We start from the raw sequence: 26,197 nt of genomic DNA on the forward strand, positions 1-26,197 counted from the left end.
TCCCCCCCACCCGCCACCTCCCCGCCTCGGAGGCCAATCAGAGCTCGGAAACACGTCCTTACCTGGCGCTAACGCGAGGGCGGGATGCCGGCCAGCCAATGGCCGGAGGGAAACTCGAGAAGGGGAGGAGGAGACTCACCTGCCCACCAATAGGGTGCCGCGAAGAGAGATGATTTTGCCTAGCAACGAAGAGAACAGGGAGGGCCTGAGGTAAAAAGGAAAAGAAAAAAAAAGCGCGGGCGAAAGTCGAAGTCCAAACTTTCCAGGTGGGCGGAAGCATCTTGATGTGACTTTTCTACCTCAAAATTATATATTAAGCCTCTTGATAAAGAAAAGTGGAGTTTATAAAAGGTGAGCCATTAAAAATGAATTAGCCTGCAGTCCGGCACACATGGTTCCCTCTATGACTTAATTATTAAGTCATATTAATTAAGAATAATTATTAGTAATTATTCAGAAACAAATCGACTGTCACATATTTACTTCATTGAAGCTTATTTTACTGTTTTTTTTTAAATTTCTGAGACGCTTTGTGTGTGTGTCCTTTAGTCTTTTGCAGGATCAAAGTTACAACAGAGAAGGAAGAAAGGAAGAGGAAAAAGAAATATACAGGAATTCTTCGATTTAGGACTACAATCGAGCCGGACATTTCCGTTGCTAAGCGAGACATTTTGAGTTTTGCCCCATTTTACCACCTTTCTTGCCACCGTTGTTAAGTGAATCGCTGCAGTTCTTTGATTAACAATATGGTTGTTAAGCGTTTCCCCATTGACTCTGCTTGTTGGAAAGATAGTCACATGACCTTGGGATGCAGTAACGGTCGTAAGTATGAACCAGTTGCCAAGCATTCTGAATTTTGATCACACGACCTAGGGGCTGCTGATCATAAGTGTGAAAAATGGTCATAAATCACTTTTTTCGTTGCTATTGTAACTTTGAACAGTGACTAACATACATTTGTAAGTCGAGGACAACCTGAAATCCTAAGATTTGACTTTAAAAACAACAACAAATCTCAATATATTTTATATTTTCTTTTCCTCCATAAAGTTGCAGGGTTCAGGGTTAACTTCTTTGTTTCCTTTGTACTCTTATAAGAGAATTGAAGGTATTGAAATAGAACCATGTGAAACAAAAGCTGCTCTATTTTCTCTTCAGTCACATTCTGGACTAAGTTTTAGCAAAGGATTGTGCAACAGATATAAGAAATGAACTATGGTTCACTGAATTAATTCAATGGCTCACGTTCATGCAACATGCTACAACATTTTTTTTTTAAATTTACATTTATATCCCGCCCTTCTCCGAAGACTCAGGGCGGATTACACTATGTCAAGCAATAGTCTTCATCCATTTGTATATTATATACAAAGTCAACTTATTGCCCCCAACAATCTGGGTCCTCATTTTACCTACCTTATAAGGATGGAAGGCTGAGTCAACCTTGGGCCTGGTGGGACTCGAGCCTGCAGTAATTGCAGGCTGCTGTGTTTTAATAACAGGCTATCTTACAAAACTTAGCTGGATTTGCACAACACACTGGGCCATAAAGCAGCCAACCGCAGTTTAGCACTCCATTCTGTAACCCAGCCATCATATGATTTCCTTAATCATCTCAACACAATCAATTATGGCTTATGAGCAAACCATGGTTTAACAAAATGTGCAAGTTAAGTGTTTTTTCTATCAGGGCAACCTGGTCTACCCAAATACAGGACGGAGCCTACTGCTTCCGCTTTTGCCTTTCAGCCCCAATCCAGGAGCCTTCACAGGCTGCTGCTTTTGCGACAAACTGCTTTTGTGTTGAATTTATATTTCCCGACAAAAGAAATAAAGGGAGACTAGTATAGATCTATTTCAAGCTATTTTGCTGTCATCCGCTAGCCATACCCTTCTGGGATTCAAACCCAGGCTGCTTTCATATTAGGTAGATGTATTAATCTCTAAGCCAATGTGCAAGTCTGTTCGTATTCTTACAATAACAGAAAATCATCTTAAGGTAGCTTCAAAAGTAAAGTTTTATGGTATGAGCTACAAAAACGTAGTCTTTTGTTTTATTTTAGGCCAAACACAATCTCAGATTTCCATATAGAAGGCACATATATGGTATTGTTTTCTTCCAGCAGAGGGCAAGAGAACATTAGCTAAATGTTAGTGGGAAAAGTGTTTCAGCCAATCATCTGATTCAGTTCTGTTTTTGAATTTCAGGGGGTATTATGGAAAAAAAGCAAAAGATAAGAGAAATGTAAGTGGCCTTTGGGCAATAGAGTATTCATAATTTTCTAAGAGAATATCTCTGTATTTGTAAATAGTAGACAATAAGCCTTCTTAGTAGCAGGGGTTGGAATTGGGTTTTGTCCTGGTCCAAAATATGTGATACAGGTAGTCCTCGATGTACGGCTGCAATTGAGCCCAAAATTTCTGTTGTTAAGTGAGACATTTAAGTGACCTTCGAACACAGCAATAGTAATATGTATGAACCAGTTGCCAAGCATCACGTGATCATGAGGATGCTACAAAGGTGGTAACTGAAAAATGGTCATATGTCATTTTTTTCAGTGACTATTGTAACTTTGGTCACTAAATGAATGGTTGTAAGTCGAGAACTACCTGTACTGTTCCTGGAAAAGCACAAGCATGCCAGTTGGCCCTATTGAAAACAAAATAATAGAGGTTAGAAATATAGAAAACTGATAGCAGAAAAAAGACTCAGTAGTCCACTGAATCTCCCCTTTGAGGTGTTGGTTGGTTTTTCTTTTTCTTTCTTTATTTTCTTTTTATTTATTTAGATTAAAACAAGGAATGGATTTAAACCCAGTATTTTATTAACCAGACAGTGTAGTATTAAGGCATCAGATGAGAAATTGGGAGACCCTGAGTTCTAGTTTCACTTTAGGCAAAGAGCCAGGTGGGTGACTTTGGGCCAATCCTTCTTCGTCAGTCCTAAGGAACAGACAATGGCAAATCATTTCCAAAATCTTGCCAGCAGGCATTAGTCCAGGCAGATACCAGGAGCCAACACTGACTCAAAAGCACAAATAAAAATTGTATTAACCAGTTTATTTGGTTTGTCTTGAAGTTAAGTGAAATATAATTCTCCCTGTACTTGCTATTCTGTCTGTCCATGCCATTTTCTTTGTGATGAACATGTTCTTCAGATGTCGAAGGACTACACATGCATTACAATAATAGCATATTAAAGTACCTGAGGGTAGGACAAGAAGCAACGGATGGAAACTCATCAAGGAGAGAAGCAACTTAGAACTAAGGAGAAATTTCCTGACAGTTAGAACAATTAATCAGTGGAACAACTTGCCTCCAGAAGTTGTGAATGCTCCAACACTGGAAGTTTTTAAGAGTTTGGATAACCATTTGTCTGAAGTGGTTGTAGGGTTTCCTGCCTAAGCAGGGGGTTGGACTAGAAGACCTCCAAGGTTCCTTCCAGCTCTGTTATTCTATTCTATTCTATTCTATTCTATTCTATTCTATTCTATTCTATTCATTTGCGGCTTTCTCATGACCAGTGGAATAAGTTGAGGAGCACTTTGGCCTCAGAGTTTTGATTGCGTTGGGTCTGTTACTTGGAACCCTGACATTGTGTCTAACAGTATGGTCTGCTCTGATCTATCTCCATGATGTCAAACATAATAGTCTTTCATAACTAAAAGACTGTTTTGTATGTACCGCTATGTATATTTTAATGGATAGAACTGGAATATGGATATGGAATATTTTGGTGTATGGTCAATGTGTTATAAAGAAGTTTCAGGCTTATTTGTTCTTTTAAATATATACATTATTTCTGAGCATTTTATCTGGAATTTTATATTTTTAGCCCTATATTTGGTTGTATTCCGTTTTCTAGGTAGAAGGGATGGGGTTAGTCATACGATTAATGATTTAGTATGTTAGTATTTTGGGCGAAAAGGATGTCCTGGATTATTATTTTTTTAAAGCAGAGAAAGATTTGCAAGTTTGACGGTCAATGCTAGTGTGTTCAGAAAGTACAAGGACATGTTCTCACTTAGTGTACCAAAAACTGGATGTGGGCCAGCCTGGAATAGAGACCACAGACTAACGATGTATGAAAAAATTCTGATCTCCATGGTAATTCCATTGCAACTAAGCCTGATAGATGGCACATAGATATTATTTACCTGCTTCTTAATATAGACCACATCTATGTTTAACACTTAGAGCAAGAAGACTATTTTTTTCTCCAATTACAGAAAGGTTAAAGTATTGTCAGTTCCATGACTTGTATATATTAGAAACTCAGGTGAGCTGCAATCATTTAATGCACTAATGGAAAAAATGTCTCATCTTGCAGGAATTATTGAGTCCAGGAAATGTCTTCACAGGTTCCACCAAACTAGAATCTAGAAGGACAGGGTAGGTATTTGTTTAATTCACATTTGAAGATAAGTTCAGATTTCACGATGAGCTTGATTACTTTCAAAATCTGAAATAACACTCAAATCAAAGATATTCTCCAAAATTCAATTTTTTTTAGATTTATAAAGCAATTCATTAAATATATATATATATACTGGAGTTTGGACTGCTGCACAAAAATGTCAGAGTTGAGAAAATCAGGTTAGGCCGAGCTGCATACAAAAATACGTACATGTATAAAAAAAATACAGATGGGTTTTAGTATAGGCTGCTAGCCAACCAAGTTGTGCAAGCAACCAAATTTATAACAGAAAGACTGAGCAACTGAAATCAGCATTGAGGTGGGGGGTGGAAGAGCTGTGTTTCTCTACGATAGCAAAACATCAGGTGGTGTCTAGGAGCATCTTTTCCGGTTAACAAATTTTATTAAAAGGGATAAGCGTTTCCCGGAAAGCTTCAGAAAAGGGTGCTAAGACTCCTTGTGTGAACTTGACAAAATTGCAACCTTGAAAAAAACTATCAAGAGGAGAATTTAAGCCCGCAAATGGATCTTGAATGTGAGCCGTTTCGGTGCTGCTCACGAGCATTTTAAAATGTATAAAATGTAGCAGGGTCGTCTTAGGCAGATTGAGGGCACTTGCATACTTCTGGTAGCTTGCTTCTGGTGGAGAAGAAGCCGTCACTCTCCACGAGAGGAAAAAGCTGCTCTGATGCAAGCTACCCCCAGCAGATGTCTTACAGATTGTTCTCAGTTGGCCAACTGTCTTTGCTTAATCTCACTGGCTGTTGGGCCTCTTACAAATGCCACAAGATACAGTTTTCTTCACCTCCCACAGTAGCTACAACAGATGGTGTGTGAGTGAGGAGGGAAAGAAAATTGTCTTTCCTCCATTTAGCATCAACAGACTGCCCGTCCTTTCAAGCAGTTATTTGCAGGATCCATTCAGACAAGAGTCCAAACAAGCCGGTTTTCTTGCTACTAAATAAAGACTCAATGACACAAAATCCAAGGTATGCTTCTTTTGAGGTAGGGAAAGAATAGGAGGGGGGAAAAAAAGGGGGGGAATCCACCTAAGACAGAAAGTGCTCCTGTGATGTTATTTAACACTATTAAAAAAAAATCCTGGAGATATACAGCATATGTGAGGCCATGTACTGTATTCCTATTAGTGTTTTCTTTACATTCTTTTCAAGAACCGAGTGTGGGTGAGGAATTACCAAACGTTTTCAGTGCAACACATAAATTACCCTCTTTGGCATGTATTCAGCAATCTAGCAGGCTTTTCTGCCACCTCCAATAGTCCTTCAGTACCAGGATTTCAGTTAAAGAGGTAGGCGAATGACGATAGGAAAATAATGACACTGCAAGCAAGCAGAATAATAGAACGACAGAGTTGGAAGGGACTCTGGAGGTCTTCTAGTCCAACCCCCTGCTCAAGCAGGAAAGCCTATACCGTTCCAGACGGATGGTTGTCCAATCTCTTCTTAAGAGCCAGTGTTGGAACGCCCACAACTTCTGCATTAATTGTTCTAACACTCAGGAAAATTCAGAGAATTTTCTCTGAAAATTCACTCTATGCTCTGTGTTACAAAATGTAACCTCCGTGCATCATGCCAAACTCGGATCATGCCACGTTGTAGCTTAGCAGTGGTGCCCCCTACCCATTCGTTGATTAGGTTCACGCATCTGAGCCAGAACGGGGTTTTTTAAAAGAATGTGGATATCTGTACAATTGTGTTAGTTATCCTAGAATCTAGGAGAGATTCGGTTTTCAGAACAGCCTTTTAACAAATACGTTAATTTGGGGTGGGTGGGGAAACACACACAATCCAGAAAGAACAAATATGGGAAGGCAACAACAGCAACAAAAAGTCAGGACATTGGAAATCTCTAGGATTAATGATTTGTAGGGGAAGTTGACTGGCAACATCTCTGATCCCCCTAAGGCAGTGATGGTGAACCTTTTCGGCACCGTGTCCAAACAGGAACGCCCTTGCACACATTCCAGGGGTGGACTTCCAAAATTTTAGTAAGGGGTTCTCCGCCCGGTTGCTGTGTGGGCATGGCCTAGCTGGCCTCCTGCACCTTGGTGGTGGTGGTGGGAGGCTTTTTGCCCTCCCCGGGCTCCGACGGCTGTTCTTGAGTCTCCGGGAGGGCGAAAATGGCCTCCCCAGACCCCAGAGGCCCTCTGGAGGAAGGAAACGGGCCCGTTTCTGGCCTTACCGATCTTCCAGTAGGCCTGTTTTTCACCCTCCATGAGCCTCCACACATGTCCTGAACTTACCTGCATCCAAAATGGGATGCATGGGGACTCCTGAGAAGGGCGGGGCAGGGCCTAGCCAGGAGTGGGATTTGGGAGTTCTCTGAACTGCACAAAATCTTAGCTAGAGATTCTCCTGAACCCCTGCGAACCCCCAGCAGCCTACCGCTGGCACATTCGCAGGTGCACTCCAGAGCACCAAAAACCCAAAGACCAGCTAGCGATGGCGCACATGTCCACACAGAGGGCTCTGCGTGCCACCTCTGGCACAGGTGCCATAGGTTCGGCATCACAGCCCTAGGGCTCTTTTTAAGGAAGAAGTTTAAAAAAATAATAATAAGATGGCTGATTCAATAACCAGGGTTAGGTAAAATAACCTGATTCAATGAAAACCGGTTCACTAATCCGCCGTCTCTGGTTGCAAGAGGCAGAAGAAAAGTGGGGGAAGAACAGAACAGACAATCAGAGCATGGCTGGCCGGCCCCAAAATGCATCTTCTGTGCAATCTTTGGGGAGGGTCCATTAATTTCCCCCCCAACCCCAACTCTATCAAATTTTGCTGGCACAGAGGACAGGCAAAACAAGAGAGTGGGTGTCAGTTCCTGCTTCTAACACACAGTAAAAAAAAGTCTTTCAATTCCTTTGCTTAACAACAGACGCTATTAGCTGTAAGCAGTTCAAGGACTGAATAGAATCTGCTTGCTCCCGATAGAAGGAGACTTACTGGAACGGCACTAATATTTTTTTTTTTAAAGTTCATTATCTGCTAGTGGAAAACAATTCCCTTTAAGAACCAAAGAGGGACTCCTTTTTTTCAAGGGCCATCTACAGCAGCTTCGGCAAGCCGACTTTCCCCTCATCTCACATTTTTTTATCTTTCTCCCGGATCCAACGATGTTAATTCAACTCCGCCACCATCCCCTTCATGGCAAACATCAGTCCTGTTTCGGTGGTGGTGGTTGTTGTTGTTGTTTTACCAGAAGCAGAAAAAGGAAGTTCTGCACACCACGTGAAATACTCGTTCTGCTTTACAAAGCCTCAGTAAGGCCACACCTGGAATACTGCGTCCAGCTTTGGACACTGCAAACCGTCCTTCGTATGTTTTAGTTCAAGGGTAGTATTCACTTAGTTTCCCTACTGGTTCGCAAATGTGAGTGCGCACGTCCACCTTCCGCGCATGTGCTTTGCTGGCGCATGTGCCTTTCATGTATGTACCCGGCCTCAAAAACGTCCCTAAATAGGATGGCATAGAGCCGGGGCAGGTGGGTGGTGATTTCCACTATTGGTTCAGGTGAACCGGTACGAACCGGCTGAATACCATCTCTGTTTTAGTCTCCAGGCACTTCATAATTACACAATAATAATAATAATAATAACAGAGTTGGAAGGGACCTTGGAGGTCTTCTAGTCCAACCCCCTGCCCAGGCAGGAAACCCTACACCATTTCAGACAAACGGTTATCCAACATTTTCTTAAAAACTTCCAGTGTTGGAGCATTCACAACTTCTGCAGGCAGGTTGTTCCACTGATTAATTGTTCTAACTGTCAGGAAATTTCTCCTTAGTTCTAAGTTGCTTCTCTCCTTGATTAGTTTCCACCCATTGCTTTTTGTCCTGCCCTCAAGTGCTTTGGAGAGTAGCTTGACCCCCTCTTCTTTGGGGCAGCCCCTAAGATATTGGAACACTGCTATCCTGTCTTCCCTAGTCCTTCTTTTCATTAAACTAGACATACCCAGTTCCTGCAACCGTTCTTCATATGTTTTAGTCTCCAGTCCCCTAATCATCTTTGTGGCTCTTCTCTGCACTCTTTCTAGAGTCTCAACATCGTGGCGACCAAAACTTTACATTACAAAAAAGAGACTTTGGAAAAAGTCTAGAGAAGAACAACTAAGATGATTAAAGTCCCACAGACTAAAACATATGAAGAATGGTTTCAGGATTTCGGCTTGGCTAGTCTAGAGAAAAGAAGGATTAGAGGGGGGGGGGACACACATGATAGCAGTATTCCAGTATTTGAGGGGCTGCCACAAAGAAGAGGGGGTCCACTTATTTTCCAAAGCACCAAAGGGGAAGACAAGAAACAATGGATGAAAACTAATCAAGGAGAGAGGCAACGTGGAAATAAGGGAAACTTAAACTCCTGACCGAACAATTAACCAGTGGAACACCTTGCCTTCCGAAGTTGTGGATCTTTCTCAGAGGAAGTATTTAAGAAAAGACCGGACAGTCACTTGTTTGAAATGATCTAGGGCAGTGGTTCTCAACCTGTGGGTCAGGACCCCGTTGGGGGTCGAATGACGATTTGCCAGGGGTCGATTTGCCTAAGACCATCGGAAATATGGGAAGTATACTTGCGAGTCGAAGAATCGCACTCCAATGGTTGACTCCACAAGCCAGCTGCAGGCTCTTCAAATCGCTAGCCGAATTCAGCTTCAGGGGCGATAAATTAAAAAAGAGAGAAATCTTTGCTCTGATGTCTCCCTCTCAAGCCAGCTGCAATCACTCCCAATCGCTTCAGGCACGATAAACTTAATAGGGGAGGAGTCTCCGCTTTAATGCCTCCGTCCTCAAGGCAATCGCAAGCAGTTCAGATCGCTAGCCAATACGGCTTCAGGCGCGATAAATTCAAAACGAAAATAATTTTATGGTTGGGGTCGCCACATTGTGGGGAATTGTATTAAAGGGGTCGCAGCACTATAAAGGTTGAGAACCACTGATCTAGGGTCTCCTGCTTGAGGAGGGGTTTGGACTAGAAGTCCCCCAAAGTCTCTTCCAGCTCCATTCTGATTGATTGGTTGACCTGATCAGGTTTTGTCCAACCAAGTTAGCACCTAGGCTTCCATGCCAAGGCCTTTGACACCATTGCAGGCAATTTTGTATTTTTCTAGCTGGCGCTGCTTCTTTTTCAGCTGATCAAAAGTCTTCTGTGTTCTTCCACTGTCTAATAAAATCACTGTAAAATATTGCAAGAATATTCATGTATGCTTCCTCCTTCTCTTGACAGCATTTTTATATAGACCTTCCCTTGCATACTCACAGCCATTGTACCATATATATATATCTATACAGGGGTGGGCTGCTAGGGGTTCGCAGGGTTCGGGAGAACCTCGAGCTAAGATTCTGTGCAGTTCGGAGAACTCCCAAATCCCACTCCTGGCTGGCCCCGCCCACCCCTCCCCTCCCAGGAGTCCGCACCTGGCCCATTTTGGATGCAGATAAGTGCAGGGTACGTGTGGAGGCTCAGGGAAGGGCAAAAAACGGGCTTACCGGAAGTTCAGGAAGCTCGGAAATAGGCCGTTTCCGGCCTCCAGAGAGCCTCTGGAGCCTGGGGGGGGGCGTTTTCGCCCTCCCAGGGGCTCGAGGAAAGCCTCCGGAGCCTGGGAGGGCAAAAACACCTCCTCCCCCATCCGTGGTGCAGGAGCTCACCTAGGTCTCACCCACCATGGCCACACCCACTCAGCAACCGGGCAGGGAACCCCTTGCTAAAATTTTTGAAGCCCACCCGTGTGTGGTGTGTGTGTGTGTGTGTGTGTGTGTGTGTGTGTGTGTGTATACATATACACAAAAATACAGTGTTCGTGTATGTGTATATGGTATTATATAACCTGTCATGTACATTTCTGTGTCAACTGCATCTCTCTGCTATTAAAGGGAAATGTGTGCAACTTGTTGCAAATTAACAATGATCATAGTAATAAGCTTACAGGACTCCCAATTGCAAAACAAATGCTTTTGAAACAACTTTGGTATTTCTGCCTATTAGATAAAGGCATTCAGGCTGGAAAACTCAGACATCTTTACATGTCTCCAGGAAAAGAAAAAAAAAAGATTACTTGGGTTATTAATAAAATTCAAATGACTTGTTAGCATGGCTTATTTAAAAACGAACGACACAAGGTTTTACATTTTTAAAAGAGCTGTTAGGGTTTTGATTGTCGCAGTGAACTACATTTCAGCAAAAAAAAATTTTTGCTGCAGGCCCCATTTCATATTCTCAGCTAGGTTTGTTTTAAATCCTTTGTGCAAAAAACAAAAGGTACATTAAAAATTACAAAGCCCCAGATCGGGATGTTATCTTCATTGTCCAAATTGAAAAGCAGCATAGAATAAAGAATTAAAAGGTGAGGAAATCATTTCAAAATTACCAAATATAAACGATTGTGCCATTACTGCTACGGCGACTTTGCAGCCAAGGAGCGTGACAATGCTGCAGATTAAAAAATAAAAGAGAAATTCTGCAAAATCTCAACCGGCCCATCTTTGACTAGTAGCTGAACCTGTAAATTGTCAAAAGTTTTAAAATCAAGAGCAGCCGCTCCAAACACATCCGTTCATCTCGAAAAATTTGCTCATTTCGTTTCATCCCATGCGTGATGATGTCCCGCCTGAATTATTGCCCAGATACTAAACCTCTGAAGAAATTGTGTCCTACTTTCACAACAAATTATTTCAGATATATTCCTGATATAACAGATGCTCCAAAGTCTTAATTCAGAAATTGGCACAGTTAACAGAGAACCAAAAGACCTTGCTTTAGCTAAGTGCTGGTCGAATCTTGCCCTGCTGGGGAAAACGCTGTCATTTGGGTTCGCCAAGAAAGCGAAACAAAATCGAATTATAAAATGAGCCATTCTTCCTTTGCCTTCATTGTCAACACAACTTCTTCCTCCCCTTGGGAATGGAAGAGGCAACAAAAGAAACATTTGCGCCTACAAAAGAACAGTTTGGCTTTGGAACAGCTGTGCTTGAAAAAGCGCTTCGCAAGTCTGGCTTCACTCTTGAGACGTTCTCTCGGTTGTCCTCAAGCGCCTTCAAGGGAAGAGCGAAGGAACGACTGGCTGCTCTTTGGGATCCTCACATGGTGTAGGCCACCCAATAGATGATGTTGACTGCAGCAAAGGCAGCTGGGAAAACAGCCCTGGCATAGATATCGATGGTATCAGCATCGATGGGTTTGAAAAGAGATTTGAGACCATTTTTGGGCTTTGATGCCCCTCCTTTCTTGGTGTCCCCCGTTTCTACTTCAGCTGAGCTGTACGAGCCAGACTGGTTTCGGGGCCTTCGGCGGTGCCTGCTGGACATAGCCAGCTCCTGGTTGACTCCAGCAATCGAAAGGGAGAACATAACAATGGCATTTTTCACATTGACCTGAAAGGGGAAAGAGGGCAAGTAAAATTGGGAAGATGCTCAACCGGAGGCCCAGCTCCCTCAACCTGGCTAATCCAGACATTCTGGCCTGCAAAAGAAGACCTGGACTAACGAGGTGGCAATGAATAGCTTAGCAAACTGTTACAGAAAATGAAACACAGGCTGAATTTGCACACTACTTTACTATTGTGGTTTGTTGCCTAAGCCAAGGTGGCTGGATTTATAAACCCTTCCTAACCAAGCTTTATTTTATCAGTGGTTTGCCCCACCCACCCCATTAAAGCCAAATTGAACAAATTATGACTTTTTTTTTTTAGTTGAGTATGTCAGACCAGGAGAAATTAAACATGTTTTCTGGACAACACTAAAGACCTATAATGACGTTGAAGACAATATTCTTTCTGCCAAATTAAATCCTGCCTTTTATTTATTACTTACTATATTTGTTTTCTGCCCAGCTCGCCGCAAAGACGACTTTTGCTATAACACAACTTGCCTGGCTTCACACATCACTTAAAGTGACTCGAAACCAGTGGTTACTTTGGCTTGGCGTGTTGCGTTGAACCTGGCCATTAGGGCTTGTCAAGCTTTGTTTATGGTTTTTGGTGCATGTTGCACAACTAGGTATTAATCCAACCGTGGCAACTTTAAGACCTGTAGACTTCAACTCCCAGAATTGAATGCTGGGTGGGGAATTCTGGGAGTTGAAGTCCACAGGTCTTAGAGTTGCCGAGGTTGGACCCTCCTGTATTAGTTCAATGAATTGTATTGTTTATGGCTAACTAAACATATGTGAATGCCATCAAAAGCTAGCTTTGGGCTCCATCCAAGCTAAGAAATGGATCTCGGCCACAAGCTTATACTGACCTCTTCTGCCTGCCTTTTGGCCTTCAGTTTGTCTTTTTGCTTTTTCATATAGTCAGCATTGAAATGGGCAAAGGCGTATTCCACCAGTGCAGCGAAGACAAAGACATAACAGATCCAGAAGTAGACGTCCAACGCTTTTATGGCCGAAGCCCTAGGAAGAGAAGAACGAGCGCTCACCATCAGGGTGGTCATGGTAAGAACTGTGGTTATGCCTGTAAGAAAGAAAGAGGAAAAAAAATAATTAGCACCTAGCAGGAGCATATCCCGACCAAAAATATAACATGGAGGCCTTTCCACTTAAGAGTAGTAAGAATTTTATTTACACCAATGTCAGGGTTCCAAGTAATACACTCATGGTGAAGAAAACTCCGAGGCAGGTAGAATCCTCAAAGAATAGTGCCTGGAGTCGGGTGGGAATGGAGATTTTGCAGTATCCTTCCCCTGCCACGCCCACCAAGCCACGCCCACAGAACCAGTAGTAAAAAAAATTGGGTTTTACCACTGCTTTGGCCTCTGTCTCCCAGCAGTTTACCTCCTCGCAGCAAGCAGCAAACAACCTGTTTCAGCTTCAGCACAGCCTGATTAGCACAAGCAGCTGATTGTTGGTTGGATCGGCCTCCCGACCCTCAGCTGTTTCAGGCTGCAGGGATTTGCCATAGCCTTTTGCTGCGCGGGCCTCCCGCAAGCAGGCAAATTGCTGGGAGGCAGATTTTTTTTTTCTTGTGCTAATCAAGCTGTGCTGAAAACAAAACTAAAGCAGACTGTCTGGGAGGCAGAGGCAGAGTTATTGTGAGTGTTTTATGAGTCTTATTTTTCTTTTTGTTGTAAAATTTCTGTCTAGAACCAACAATTAGCTGGAATTTAAAAAACATTTCACTAACTTAATTAAAATGTTACCTGAAGGAAAATATAGCGGGGGGGGGGAGCTTTACATCTAACAGATTGCGTGCCGAATAACTTACTGATTCTGACTACAATACCAAAGGAAAAAACTTAAAAACAGTTCCAAACTGGTATAATTTCATATTATTTCCCATAGCCACGCACTAGCGTATATCTTGTTTTCCTCCCCAAAAAAGGTAGGTGCGTCTTATATACTGTGAAAAATATGGTACTTACTTTTTCAACCCTGGATTCTCAGGAGTTTAAGGTAACATACACATCATATAACAAACCTGTGAGGCAGATGGGCTCAGAATTTCAATTAAATCCTCCGCAATCCTTATCCAGCGCTCTATTCACTGTGCCGCCTCAGCTCCAAAGGTTTTTGTAAAAATCAGGTGGGGTCCCCATTTACCTAAGGAGACTCGTGCAGGTACAGCTGACTGGCTGATCCAGAATGAGACCCAGGACATAGCCACCAAGAGGATGGAAGGCACATAGGACTGGATGATGTAGACACCTCGGTTCCGCCGCAGGTGGAAATGGAGACTCAGGCGGGGGAACTGGCCAGCTGCAAAACGGAGATTTTTTTTTTAAAATGTCATTTTGGGTTGTCCTTTTATCCTGCCCTCAGAATGGCTTCCATCATTGGGCGCTATCCAACAAAATGAAATTCAGTGGTGAAAACAGTAAGGTTCTACATTTAGGCAAGGAAAAGCAAAATGCACAGGTACAGTACAGGTGGTACCTTGCTTAATAGTAGCAACTGTGAGAGGGATCTTGGAGTCCTAGTGGACAACCATTTAAATAGGAGCCAGCAATGTGCTGCAGCTGCCAAAAAAGCCAACACAGTCCTAGGCTGCATAAACAGAGGAATAGAATCAAGAGCACGCAAACTGTTAAGACCGTTTTATAAGGCCTTGGCAGGGCCACACTTGGAATACGGCATTCAGTTTTGGTCGCCACGATGTAAAAAAGATGTGGAGACTCTAGAAAGAGTGCAGAAAAGAGCAACAAAGAGGATTAGGGGGCTGGAGGCTAAAACATATAAAAAACAGTTGCAGGAAGTGGGTATGTTTAGTTTAATGAAAAGAAGGACTAGGGGAGACATGGTAGCAGTCTTCCAATCTCTCAGGGGCTGCCCCAAAGAAGAGGGAGTCAAGCTCTTCTCCAAGGCACCTGAGGGCAGGACAAGAAGCAATGGGTGGAAACTCATCAAGGAGAGAAGCAACCTGGAACTAAGGAGAAATTTCCTGACAGGGAGAACAATTAATCAGTGGAACAACTTGCCTCCAGAAGTTGTGAATGCCCCAACACTGGAAGTTTTAAGATGTTGGATAACTATTTGTCTGAAGTAGTGCAGGGTTTCCTGCCTAAGCAGTGGGTTGGACTAGAAGACCTCCAAGGTTCCTTCCAACTCTGTTATTCTATTCTATTCCTTTTCCCACCCCTGAATTTACTTTTTCACCCCAATTTCTTTGCCCTCACACTCCCTTCCACATCTGTTAACAGAAAAATAAGGCTTCTGGAGAAGTTTCCATAACTCCGTGGTCTTGTTTAATGCTCCACTTTTAAACAGAGAACACACATGCCACACTAAATCATGGTTTGTTACATCATCAGTGGGGGTTCACCAACACTTGTACCCATGAACTGTGGATTCCAAACCACAGTAGGAAAAAAAATTAGGCTGTCTCATAGTTAGATTTCTGCTTACCAGTGTGAAACTCCAGTTTAGCACTTTGTGAACGGTTGCTCGTAGCTACGTATATTGTGTGAATTTAGCCAGATAAAGAGCAAACCATGATTAAAACTTACTTATCATCATGAATGAGACCTGTTTTAAAAACACCTGAGATTTATCTTTTAAAAAGGCCATTTTACCCATCTTGGTGAATTGGGCCCTTTACAGCTTGTTCAACCCAGCTAGTTTTCTGTCTCCTTGGAAACTAGGGTAGTCAATAACAGTTCTGTCCCCCCTCGCTTCCGTCCGAGCAATGGCTTAATTAGCTGGCACTATCAGCTCTGGCAGCAAAGTAGCGAGCATCTGCCAAGTGACTCTGTTATCTCCCTCGACGCTGATGAGTCACCCAGCAACAAACAGTACTTCAGCTCTTAGTTAAGCAGTTAATTTGCCTGCTACGAAGAGGCACGGCAGATCTTGCTGCCTTTATATCCTGTGGGGTGTGGCTCCATGACTCAGCACTTCCTAGGCCTGCCCCACCCCTGCTTCTGTTGTTCCCGCCTCTCCTGCCTATGAAACCTAGGGTCCAGCCAGGCCTGATTGCCATCAGCTGGGTCTGGAGGCGTGGCCTGGGGGGGAAGAGTCAGGGGACGGAGACCTCGTTATCTCTTCTACCTGGCCTGCCTCTGGCTTCTGGAGCTGAGCCAGGGAACCTGGTGCTCCCGAGGTAAATTCTGATGGCCCTTCCCCCTCACTTTCCAAGTCACTTTCTGGCAGGAGGCCTGGCTCGGGGGGCGCAGACACAACAATAACCATCCAGCTCATGAAGTAACTACAATGACTTTACTTACCTGATTTGAAGTTCATAAGGTCAGTAGTGAATCGATAACTCATAATGGTGAACTGAGCAAGCTGCAGCTTATCCAAGCCGTGAATTTGCTCTTGGTTCTCAGACCAGTGATAAATAATGTCCTCGGAGGAATAACCGTCTATTTGTTTTAAAAAAAATCCTGAATAAATACAGGTGCATAAAGAGGAGGGCTTCACATAATAGGCTAAACTGCTTTGTTTTAAATAAACCTTTGCAAGTGAATATAAAGTTTCCTTCAAGCTAAACCCAACTTCTGGTGACAGCATAAGCATGTCGTGGTTTGTTTGTTTTTTTGACCACTGTCCAAAAATTATTTGCTCTTAACCGTCAATCCATTTTTATTTCATCACAGATCACTTGTTCTTCACCAATTCAATGTTTCTTCCACTTCCCAGACTCAAACATGAGACTTGAGTCTTTTCATTTAATGCTGATTTGCTATTATCCTCTTCCAGGTTATTATTCCCCCCCCCCCATTTCCCTCCTTAGCCTACAAACCTGAGATCTTCCATCCTATTCCTAATTAGATCCAGCAATCAGGCTTTGAAAACCCCACAAAATAGATTCTCAGATCACATGAAGTCGCGGTTTGGTTATCTCGGCTTTGTTGGAAAAATCTACGGGAAGTCTTCAACGTACAACAGTTCGCTTATTGAACGACACCGAAAACAGTGACTGTTTTTCACTCTTATGAATACTACAGCATCCCATAGTCACATGATAAAAATTTAGGTGCCTGGCAACTGACTCATATTTATGACGGTTGCCTGTCCTGGGATCACATGATCCCCTTTTGTGACCTTCTGACATGGTCATGATTCACTTCATGACCATGTGACTAATTTAACAATGGCAGTGATTCATTGACCAACGGTGGCAAGAAAGGTAGTTAAATATGGGGTGGAACTCCTCTTAACAACTCTCTTGCTTTGCAACAGAAATTTTGGGCTCAATTGTGGTCGTAAGTCGAGGACTTACCTGGACAAGATCCACACACTGAGGCCCCAATGCAGGACTGATCAACTGTAAAGATGAGATTCACCAAACTAACCACTATTAGTTTTCCCAGAGGATCACTGGTTGCCTTCTCCCCTCTTTGGAAGAGCTTTATAGCTCCCGCTGCCTTAAGAAAGTTCAAAATGTTCTTAAAGATCCATCTCATCCTGGATCTCACCCTTTTTTTGAACTATTACCATCTGGCACTCGGTACAGGATAACTAAAAAACAAGGACAAATAGGCTGAAAAACAGTTTCTATGCCAGAGCAGTAACTACACTGAATTCTACTGTATAGTGCAATATTAATGCAATAACAGGGGTTTTCAATTCAATTGTATAGAATGTGAAGGATGTGTGTTTGTGTTTTATTTTTTTTATGTGTAATGTACCCTGAAGATGGGATTTAATTTCGTTGTATGAGGTGCAATAACAATAAAGTAAACTTAACATTGGTCCAAACCGAAATCAACTACCGTAGAATTCAGCATCACATATCAACTTGGCCCTGTTATGTTTCCCTCTTTCCCAGTTTTCCAAAGAAACTTGATTCAAAAGCACGGCGAAAGCACTCGAAGTCATTTCCCTTCTTTTCCCCCAGCTTGCGTGATTTGTGCGTTTGAACTCACAGCTCTCCAAATCCAGCATACATTCCTGCTCATCCATTGGATACTTGGTGAGATCCATATCACAGGCCACCGTAGAGGTAATCCTGCACCAAACCAAGAAAGAGCAAAACACACAACTCTTACATTCAAGCACCTTTCTGCTTACCCTGCATGCTTACAGTGGTGGCCAAACTTGTGGAAACCTTTTGAGAAAAGTATATTTTTGAGGTTTGATGGCTAATAACACCACTTTTTTTTTTTTGAGTTTCAAGATAATCATAGTCCACTGCTGGAATGGCCTGGGAATAGCCCAGACCTTCACCCAATTGAAAATCTATGGAGCCGACTAAAGAAACGTGTTAGTCAGAAGTGACCCAGCAATAAAACCCAGTTACTAAAAGACTTGGTTCACTCCATGGGAAGATGTTGTAAGGCCGTCATTCATGCTAAAGGTTACTCAATTAAGTATTAAGTGACATGGGGATCATTTTTGTATATCTCGTTTTTTCTATGGTAATAATTTTTGTATATCTCATTTTTTTTCTACGTGTTTCACTTTCCTTCTTTATACTATAACTGCTATTCTAATAGTAAATCCTTCATCAAAGTTATTGCATTACATTCTTCATTAAATTATCTTTCCATTGATATATAATTTTATGGTACTACTCAAAAAAAAAGTGATGTTATTAGCTAGTTTTAGAAAATACACTTTTCCCAAAAGGTTTCCACAATTTTGGCCACTACAGTAGGGCAAAACCTTGGTCCTTTGTAGGTATGTGGACTTCAGTTCCCAGAATTCCATATGATGAGAATTACAGGAGCTGAATCCCCAACCTCTCGATATTCCCGAAAAATGGGAACATGCTGGCTTAGAGGAACTTTCTGTCATTTCATTACAAATGTATACAAATGTAATAAATATATAAATAAATAAAATAAATTACCCGATAAATGCAGCTCTGGCCACAAAATCGTCATTTTTTTACCTGATGCTGTAAAGAATGACTCCATCGGGCTGTAGCCTGATCAGCTTATTCTCCACTGTGACATCATGAAACCAGGCTGACTTAGCGTTGACTATAAACGTATCCGGCAGCCAGAGCTTGTCCACAAAACGGCTATCCAAGCCCAGCGTTTCGTTGGTCCGGTTGTACGACAGCCGGTGGTCCCGCCAGCTTTGATGCAGAAAGACCGTCATTGTGTATTCCTAAAGACAAGAATTAACAGAGCAGAAAATCCCTTAAAAAAAAAAAGATGGCTGAGACAACTTTCCTGGGCCAAACCAGGAACATTTTCCATTTTTCTGTCATATTCCTAACAGCTTATTCTTAAACTAGAAGGGCAGCTTAATTGTCACCACTAAAGATTCATGACCTTGGTAGCTATATCAACAGAACAACAGAGTTGGAAGGGATCTTGGAGGTCCTTTAGTCCAACCCTCTGCCCAGGCAGGAAACCCTACACCATTTCAGACAAACGGTTGCCCAATCTCTTCTTAAAAACGTCCAGTGTTGGAGCATTCACAGCTTCTGGAGGCATTAAACAACATTTTCTTTAATTGGTTTAGAGAGGGTTGCAAAGCACTGCAAAGTGGTATATAAGTCTAAGGGCTATTGCTATTTTGCCTGCACTCAATTCATAGTCATGTAGGGACGGTTTATTTAGTACCAGGCTGGTGTGGCACTTAGAAAGCAACCCTTTTTTGTCTGCAATCACACATTTATACCAAACCACGTCAGAATTAATTTCTGGCTAAATGTGTTCTCCTAGCAGGCATTGAGAATATCCAGCCATCCTCGATTGAATTTTAACATGTGAATTTTACCCCAGTTTTTAATCTTCACTCAACCACACTCAACCAGGGGTGAAATCCAGCAGGTTCTGACAGGTTCTGGAGAACCAGTAGCGGAAATTTTGAGTCGTTCGGAGAAACGGCAAATACCACCTCTGGCTGGCCCCAGAGTGGGGAGGGAATGGGGATTTTGCAGTATCCTTCCCCTGGAGTGGGGAGGGAATGGGGATTTTGCAGTATCCTTCCCCTACCATGCCCACCAAACTATGCCCACCAAGCCATGTCCACAGAACCGGTAGTAAAAAAAAAAATTGGATTTCACCACTGTGTTCAACCACTTTTTCTTGGTGCTCCACAGAATTGTGGTGAAAATAAACAGGTACAAATAAATGTGTACTGTCACTGAGAATCTTCAGCTCACTGAATAGGAAACAAGTATACTAATTATTAAATGGCAAGGAGATGAACAATTCATATTTGCTTTAGCTATTGAATGTATGCGCTCATGTCAGTAGTCGTCTCGCCATCTGCTGTAAAATCTTAACTGCTTGGGAACGCATAAATTTACAGAAGGTGTTCCCACAAGCTTTGGTTTCTTCAGGCCCTCTGATGCCAGCTTCTCAGGACCATCATTTTGACTGCACTCAGTGCTTCTTAAGGGTCTGAAATTTGCAGTTTTCCCCAGCAAGAGGCAAGGCGAAAAATTGCTTAAATGCTAAGGCTGTTGAACAATTTATTTTGGGAGGCAAGATCGCAGATTAATTGCAAATAAGTCTTACAGAACCCCTAAATCTAGTCAAAATCAGCGGAAATGTTACTAGATTGTGAGTTGCTTAGGCTGTTACAGTACTGAGACGGGAACTGTGGTTTTCTTAAAATTAAAGCAAAGTGAAAAGTAAAATAACAGGTTGTTATTGCTGGCATTTCTAGGTAGCCTAAATACAATTGCCATTTTCTGGCTTACCATGTTGGCTTCAGAGATGTGGTCGATGCTAGCCACTTCGATTGCCAAAGCCACATTGACAGGAGGCCCTGGATAGAAAAAGACAAAGAGAGAGATTACAACAGAGGCACTGGAATTGACGTTCATCCAAGGCCAGCCTATTTCTGTGTCCTACCCAAATTAATGTGTTGCATGAATGAATAGAAAAAGTGATTCCGAGGCCCTGAAGCCGATGAGACCAGATTAGCCCCGTAGCTCATCTCAGTGGGCATTATTTTAACGTGTTTTTAATTTACAGATTTTTCATTTATTCCATTTGCACCGCAGTCCTTGCAATTTTTACAACTCCTTCCTGACAATCGTGGATAAAAGGAAGGGGATTAAAAAGTGTAACCTGTAATATGTAAACAGCACCTCCTGTGCTAAATAACCTTACCTCCAATTCCTGGCCTAAAATTCCGGGCGTATCCTTTAATCATGTCATCCAAATTAGGCAACCAAGATATTTCTATGTTTGACCCGATATAATCTCCAATGTCATTCAGGGCTCTCCATTGAAAGAACAAAAGGGAAGACCATTAGAAAGAAAAATAAACACACACTTCATTTAGCTTTCAAAAACAGCACTTTTCTGTGATAAAGATTCAAATTCGGCTGGATATTTAAAAATCGTTGTTCACGGGCTTTAGCTGGCATTGCACCTGATGGGGAAGACCAGGGGAAGTTGAGAAGAGATTAAATAGATGAACAAGATGCTCCAAAAGCAAGGCAAGAACACAAGGTCTTTGCCCAAAGAATCTTATAATCTTAATTTCAGTTAACGTTTGAACAGAAGGAATGGGAGAGACATTTATCAACCTTTGTCAAAGGTCCTGGATTAGATTTACGGCTGAGGGATTCTGGATTTTGTCAAAGATTATTCTGGGAACAGCTTAAAGCAGAATCGACCCACCTTTGTGAGCTGGGAGAATGTTTTGAGATTTTGAGTGTCTGCTGTAAGCCCCCTTAAATTATAATTTTAACCTAATGAAGAGGGGCTGATCAGTAAAGAAATACATAGTGAGCAGTCCTGTTTCCTGATAGTACAGATTTTATCCTCACGCAGCATAACATCCAGTGGTAGAATTCAATTTTTTTTACTACCGGTTCTGTGGGCGTGGCTTGGTGGGCGTGGTGTGGCTTGGTGGGCGTGGCAGGCGAAAGATACTGCAAAATCCCCATTCCCTCCCCACTCCTGGGGCCAGCCAGAGGTGGTATTTACCGGTTCTTCGAACTACTCAAAATTTCCGCTACCGGTTCTCCAGAACCTGTCAGAACCTGCTGAATAGCACCCCTGCTATGCCCTCCTATTCAAGTAGGACTGTTCCATTTTTTCACCTTTTTATTCCTAGTTGCTCTCCAACCTCCATCCCTTTTCTGGAACTTTCAGAAAAGAAACCGGAGCCGCCTTGGGGCGGAGATCAGCCTGGGACTTTTGGTATAAAATAACAACAAATGTAATCATGCTAAATTGGGTTGGGGGGGGGAGTGGGAGAGAGAGCAGAGAAAACAAGATCTGCAGCCCACCTCTTTTCGCCAAACACATAACGCAAGCATAAATTGAAACTGTATCTGAGGAAAAATGACTCATCCCTACCCAATTACTGTACCAGGGTTTAATAAGTCACTACATGAAGAGCTGCCAGGAGTCATGGGGCGGGGAGGGTGGGCTAGGAAGAGGAAAAGAGAGAGGCAGAGAAGCTGCCAGCAACCCCAAATTTTGTTTTTGTTTTCCCCCTCCTCCCCCTGCCTTGTATTGTTCCTCCTTTTAAAAGTCTGGGGGAATCTGTCATTTCTTCAAGTGCAAACCTGTCCTCATTTTGGTATTTAGCATATTAGAGCCACGGTGGCGCAGTGGTTAGAGTGCAGTACTGCAGGCGACTTCTGCTGACTGCCGGCTGCCTGCAATTTGGCAGTTCGAATGTCTCAAGCCTTGACTCAGCCTTTTATCCTTCCGAGGTCAGCCGAAGAGGTTGTAAAAAAAAGTTTTTAAAAGGTTCTGGCAATCAGGCAACTCAGCTGGGATCACCAGAGGGGAAAAAAAGCTTTTAAAGGATTCTGACGATCCCAGCTGAGTCGCAGGATCATCAGAGGCTTTTTTTATTACTTTTAAAAGCATTTTTTCAGGTGAAGAAAAAATGCTTTTAAAAGAAAAAAAAACCCCTGATGATCACGTGGCTCAGCTGGGGTGGGGGTGGGGGGGCAGGGATTTTTGCTACTGGTTTTCTGAACCACCTGCCACCATCACTACCAGATTGGGTGATCCGGTCCGAACCTGGAGCATTTCACCCCGGGTACTACTTCAAAAGAAAGTGGTGTTATTAGCTAGTTTTAGAAAATACACTTCAAATCACCGGTCAAAATTACCAACGACAGCGTCTCCACTTCCTAGAGATCCCCTAGCAAGCCTGTTGACCCAGCCGTGTTCTAGGGACTTCCAGAAGGAGGTCAGAACCAGAGCCAATCTCACCTGAGGAGGTTACAGCTGCATCTACAAAACTCGCAAAGCCATCATGTATCTCTGTGGTTGGTTGGTTGGTTGGTTAATCATGTTGTGTTGAATCCATTCCTTAGGGGCAATTGGCCCTAGTTTAATCCTCTTTGTGCATTGTGGAAGACCAGCTAATCATGTCTTCTTTAACAAGCCACAATGGTAAAACACAATGTGTGACTTAGGGCTTCGTTGCTTTTAAAGCAACACGATGCCAGCTTCCTCTCTCTAAAGCACAGATAATTTTGAGCATTGGGCGACAAACTCTTGAGAGAAACTGGAAAGCTAAGAATACCTCCAGCTTTCTCAAATGGTTGGAACTCCCTTACTGGGCAGTTCATCCTGTAAAGCTGGGGTTGAGCTGGGAAAACTATTGTGAGGAGACTCACTCCCGTTCCCCAATATACACTTTTAGTTACTTTACTTCATTGTCATTGCACCTCGTACAACGAAATTAAATGCCATCTTCAATGTACATTATCATTATAAAAACAAAACACAAACACACATCCTTCACATTCTATACAATCGAATTGTAAAACCGATACTGCATTAATATTGCACTACACAGTAGAATTCAATATAGTTACTGCCCTCGGATAGAAGCTGTTTTTCAGCCTATTTGTCCTTGTTTTGATTATCCTGTACCGTCTGCCAGATGGTAATAGTTCAAAAAAAAAGAAAGAAAAAAAAAGGGGGTGCCTAGGATGAGATGGATCTTTAAAGATATTTTGAACTTTCTTAAGGCAGCTCTTCCGAAGAGGGGAGAGGGCAACCCATGATCCTCTGGGCAATGACACGTTAACCCACTGGAGTGCTGTTCTATCTGCCACTTGTCAAACCATACGCAGGTGCGGTAAGTTAAAATACTCTCTATGGTGCAGCTGTAGAAGGTCCCCAGCAGTTTTGCATTCATTTGTTGTTTCCTGAGAAGTCTCAGGTAGTATAATCTCTTTTGGAGATTATGCAAAGAAAGAAAAAAGCTTGACTGAAATTGAAACCATGCGTTCGGTGCCAGGAACGGAACTTATGCCAGCAGACACCCAAATATCCCCTGTTTAATTTGAAGGAAGTGACTTTTCTGACTGTCCCATTTGATGCCCCCAAACAGACGCGGAGGAAGGAAGTGCGCAGCCGCCCCGTTAAACCATTCCCTAAGGATGCTCAGCTCGCTAAGGAGGGGGTTCCCTCCAGGCTAGCAAATAGGACATGGTATATTTTGGTCCTTCAGGCAAGAAACTCTCTTCCCCTTTGGCCTTTGTCAGCATAACCCACATTTTGTAGATCAGGCGGAGCGAAAAACCATGGCATTTTTGCTGTCAGCGGAGGCGGTGATGACCGCCAATTTAAGATGGCTTTAAAAGTAGGGGGGGGAGGAGGTAGGCCAAATCCTGAGCAATCAAACTCTCACAGCGCTGATGGTTTCAATCACAGAGACACCCACACGCTGCCTTGGATACCCACAGCTGTTGGGGAGCCGTAAAAAAAATAAAAATAAAAGGAGCCCCTGATTGGCAACTGGACGGGGCCCTTGGCCTGGTCCGGCTCAGATCTGGGGGGGGGGGGCTTAATTGATCACCCTTCCAAGTGGAGCAAGTCAGCTTGGGGCAAAGGTGTCATCTTTGTGCAGCCGGGTTCAAATCTCACTTTAAAGTCATTTTAAAATGCCAGTATCAACATTTCCTCTTTTTCCGGGCCAAAAGGGGACAATTCTGTCCGTATCCGGAGCCACACAGAGACCGTACACGTATGTATGTATGTCCAAAAGTGCAAGAGTCCCTTCAAATGCCCCCTGCACCCAGCAAAAAAAAAACCAAAAAAAAAAACCTAGAGAAGTTGTGCTGCAAGTGGGGAGCTCAACAAAACTCTTTCTAAAAGTGGGGGAGGACCTCTGCTTTGACTGCCCTTTGTGCAGGCTCAGAGGCAACCTCTTAGAGGAAAATTTGGGGGACCCAGAGCTTAGATTGGTTCGAATAGTAAGCTTTGGGTATTCTCTTGTGCCAAAAGTTTAACACACACAAATCCTCAAAAACAAAAAAACGGGGATGTCAGGGCAGATGCGTGGTTGATGTTCTTATTTTTTTGGGGGGGGGAATGAACCCCGTTCTCCCAGAAACATCTTCCTCTTTTCTTCGCTAAGCAACCGGCTCCTTTCCAACAAACGGGAGCTCAGCTCCGCGAAACTGGAATAAACCCATTTCCCATCACCAATCTCTTTTTCCCATCACCAATCTCTTTCCACTTATGACTGTATGACTATAACTTGTTGCTGGCAATCCTTATGATTTATATCGATATATTGACCATCGTTTGTGTTTTAAATGTTGTACCTTGATGAACGTATCTTTTCTTTTATGTACACTGAGAGCATCTGCACCAAGACAAATTCCTTGTGTGTCCAATCACACTTGGCCAATAAAATTCTATTCTATTCTATTCTAAACTGACCCGGGTTAACGTTTCCCCGCGTGCGGTGGCTTCTAGGTTGCGCCAGAAGCGCCGCGCAAGCCCGATCCAGCTTCCTCTCAAAGCCGGGTTGGATTCGAGGCTAGGCAGCGACGGGCGGGGTAACCATCGGCCCAGCAGTTCCCCCCCCCCGGCCGCCCCATCCCCAAATGTCATTTTCCCCCGAAAGCGCAGGGTGGTGCGCAAAGGGACGCCTTCCTTTTCTCGCCCCTTCCCCCAAGAGAGAGAGAGAGAGAGGCCGGCTACCAACCCACGGCGGGGTTGGCAGCGGCCCCGGCTCCCCTCTTTCTACCCCCGGCCGGTTCAAACGGGGCGCACACGCAGGACGACACGGCAGTGTTGGCCCACGCGCTCCAAAGCAGGCGCGCGGAAAAAAGTGCCCAAGCGCAGCTAGCCTGGCCCGGGGAGGAGGCTCCGCTCCGCTCGCTCTTACCTGGTCCAGGTGTGCTGTTGGGCGCAGAGCAGCAGCAAGGAAGGGAAAAGCCAGGTGAGCGATTCCATCTCTGGCCGAGAGACATTGACCGAAGTGGGGGGCGAGAAACAGATGTAAGGGGGTGGCAGGGAGTTTTCTCCAAAGTCGCTTGCGGGCGCGGAGGGGCGAAGAAGTTGGCAGCTTCCGAGGGCAACGCGGCGCGTTTTTTGCTCCGCACAGTGGAAAGAAAGAGGAGAGGGGGAACAACAGCGTGTGTTTGTCTGGGGTGGGGGAGAGAAGTTGGGGGCTCCGTTGCCTCTCCAAGCGACGTGGCTGCGCAG

At 43.5% G+C, this 26,197-nt stretch overlaps 1 protein-coding gene and 1 long non-coding RNA gene across 3 annotated transcripts; one reads left to right on the plus strand and one right to left on the minus strand.

The window, feature by feature from the left end:
• Nucleotides 1-36: 36 nt before the first annotated feature.
• Nucleotides 37-18,583, plus strand: LOC131187085 (uncharacterized). Of its 2 annotated transcripts, XR_009152486.1 has the most exons (6): nucleotides 37-351; nucleotides 550-822; nucleotides 2,209-2,245; nucleotides 4,331-4,392; nucleotides 12,723-12,863; nucleotides 17,635-18,583. It is a non-coding gene; the product is annotated as an uncharacterized LOC131187085 (long non-coding RNA). The 2 variants fall into 2 exon arrangements; XR_009152485.1 differs by having other exon boundaries at nucleotides 550-2,245.
• On the minus strand, nucleotides 11,510-25,945 carry GABRD (gamma-aminobutyric acid type A receptor subunit delta). Its single transcript, XM_058161232.1, is given in 9 exon segments — nucleotides 11,510-11,803; nucleotides 12,671-12,882; nucleotides 13,968-14,123; nucleotides 16,073-16,225; nucleotides 17,732-17,814; nucleotides 18,700-18,920; nucleotides 20,470-20,537; nucleotides 20,885-20,997; nucleotides 25,878-25,945. Coding segments are annotated over 9 exon segments (1,368 nt in total).
• Nucleotides 25,946-26,197: the final 252 nt, after the last annotated feature.

The sequence above is a fragment of the Ahaetulla prasina genome, chromosome 18 (assembly GCF_028640845.1).
Source record: "Ahaetulla prasina isolate Xishuangbanna chromosome 18, ASM2864084v1, whole genome shotgun sequence".
Lineage (NCBI taxonomy): Eukaryota > Metazoa > Chordata > Lepidosauria > Squamata > Colubridae > Ahaetulla > Ahaetulla prasina.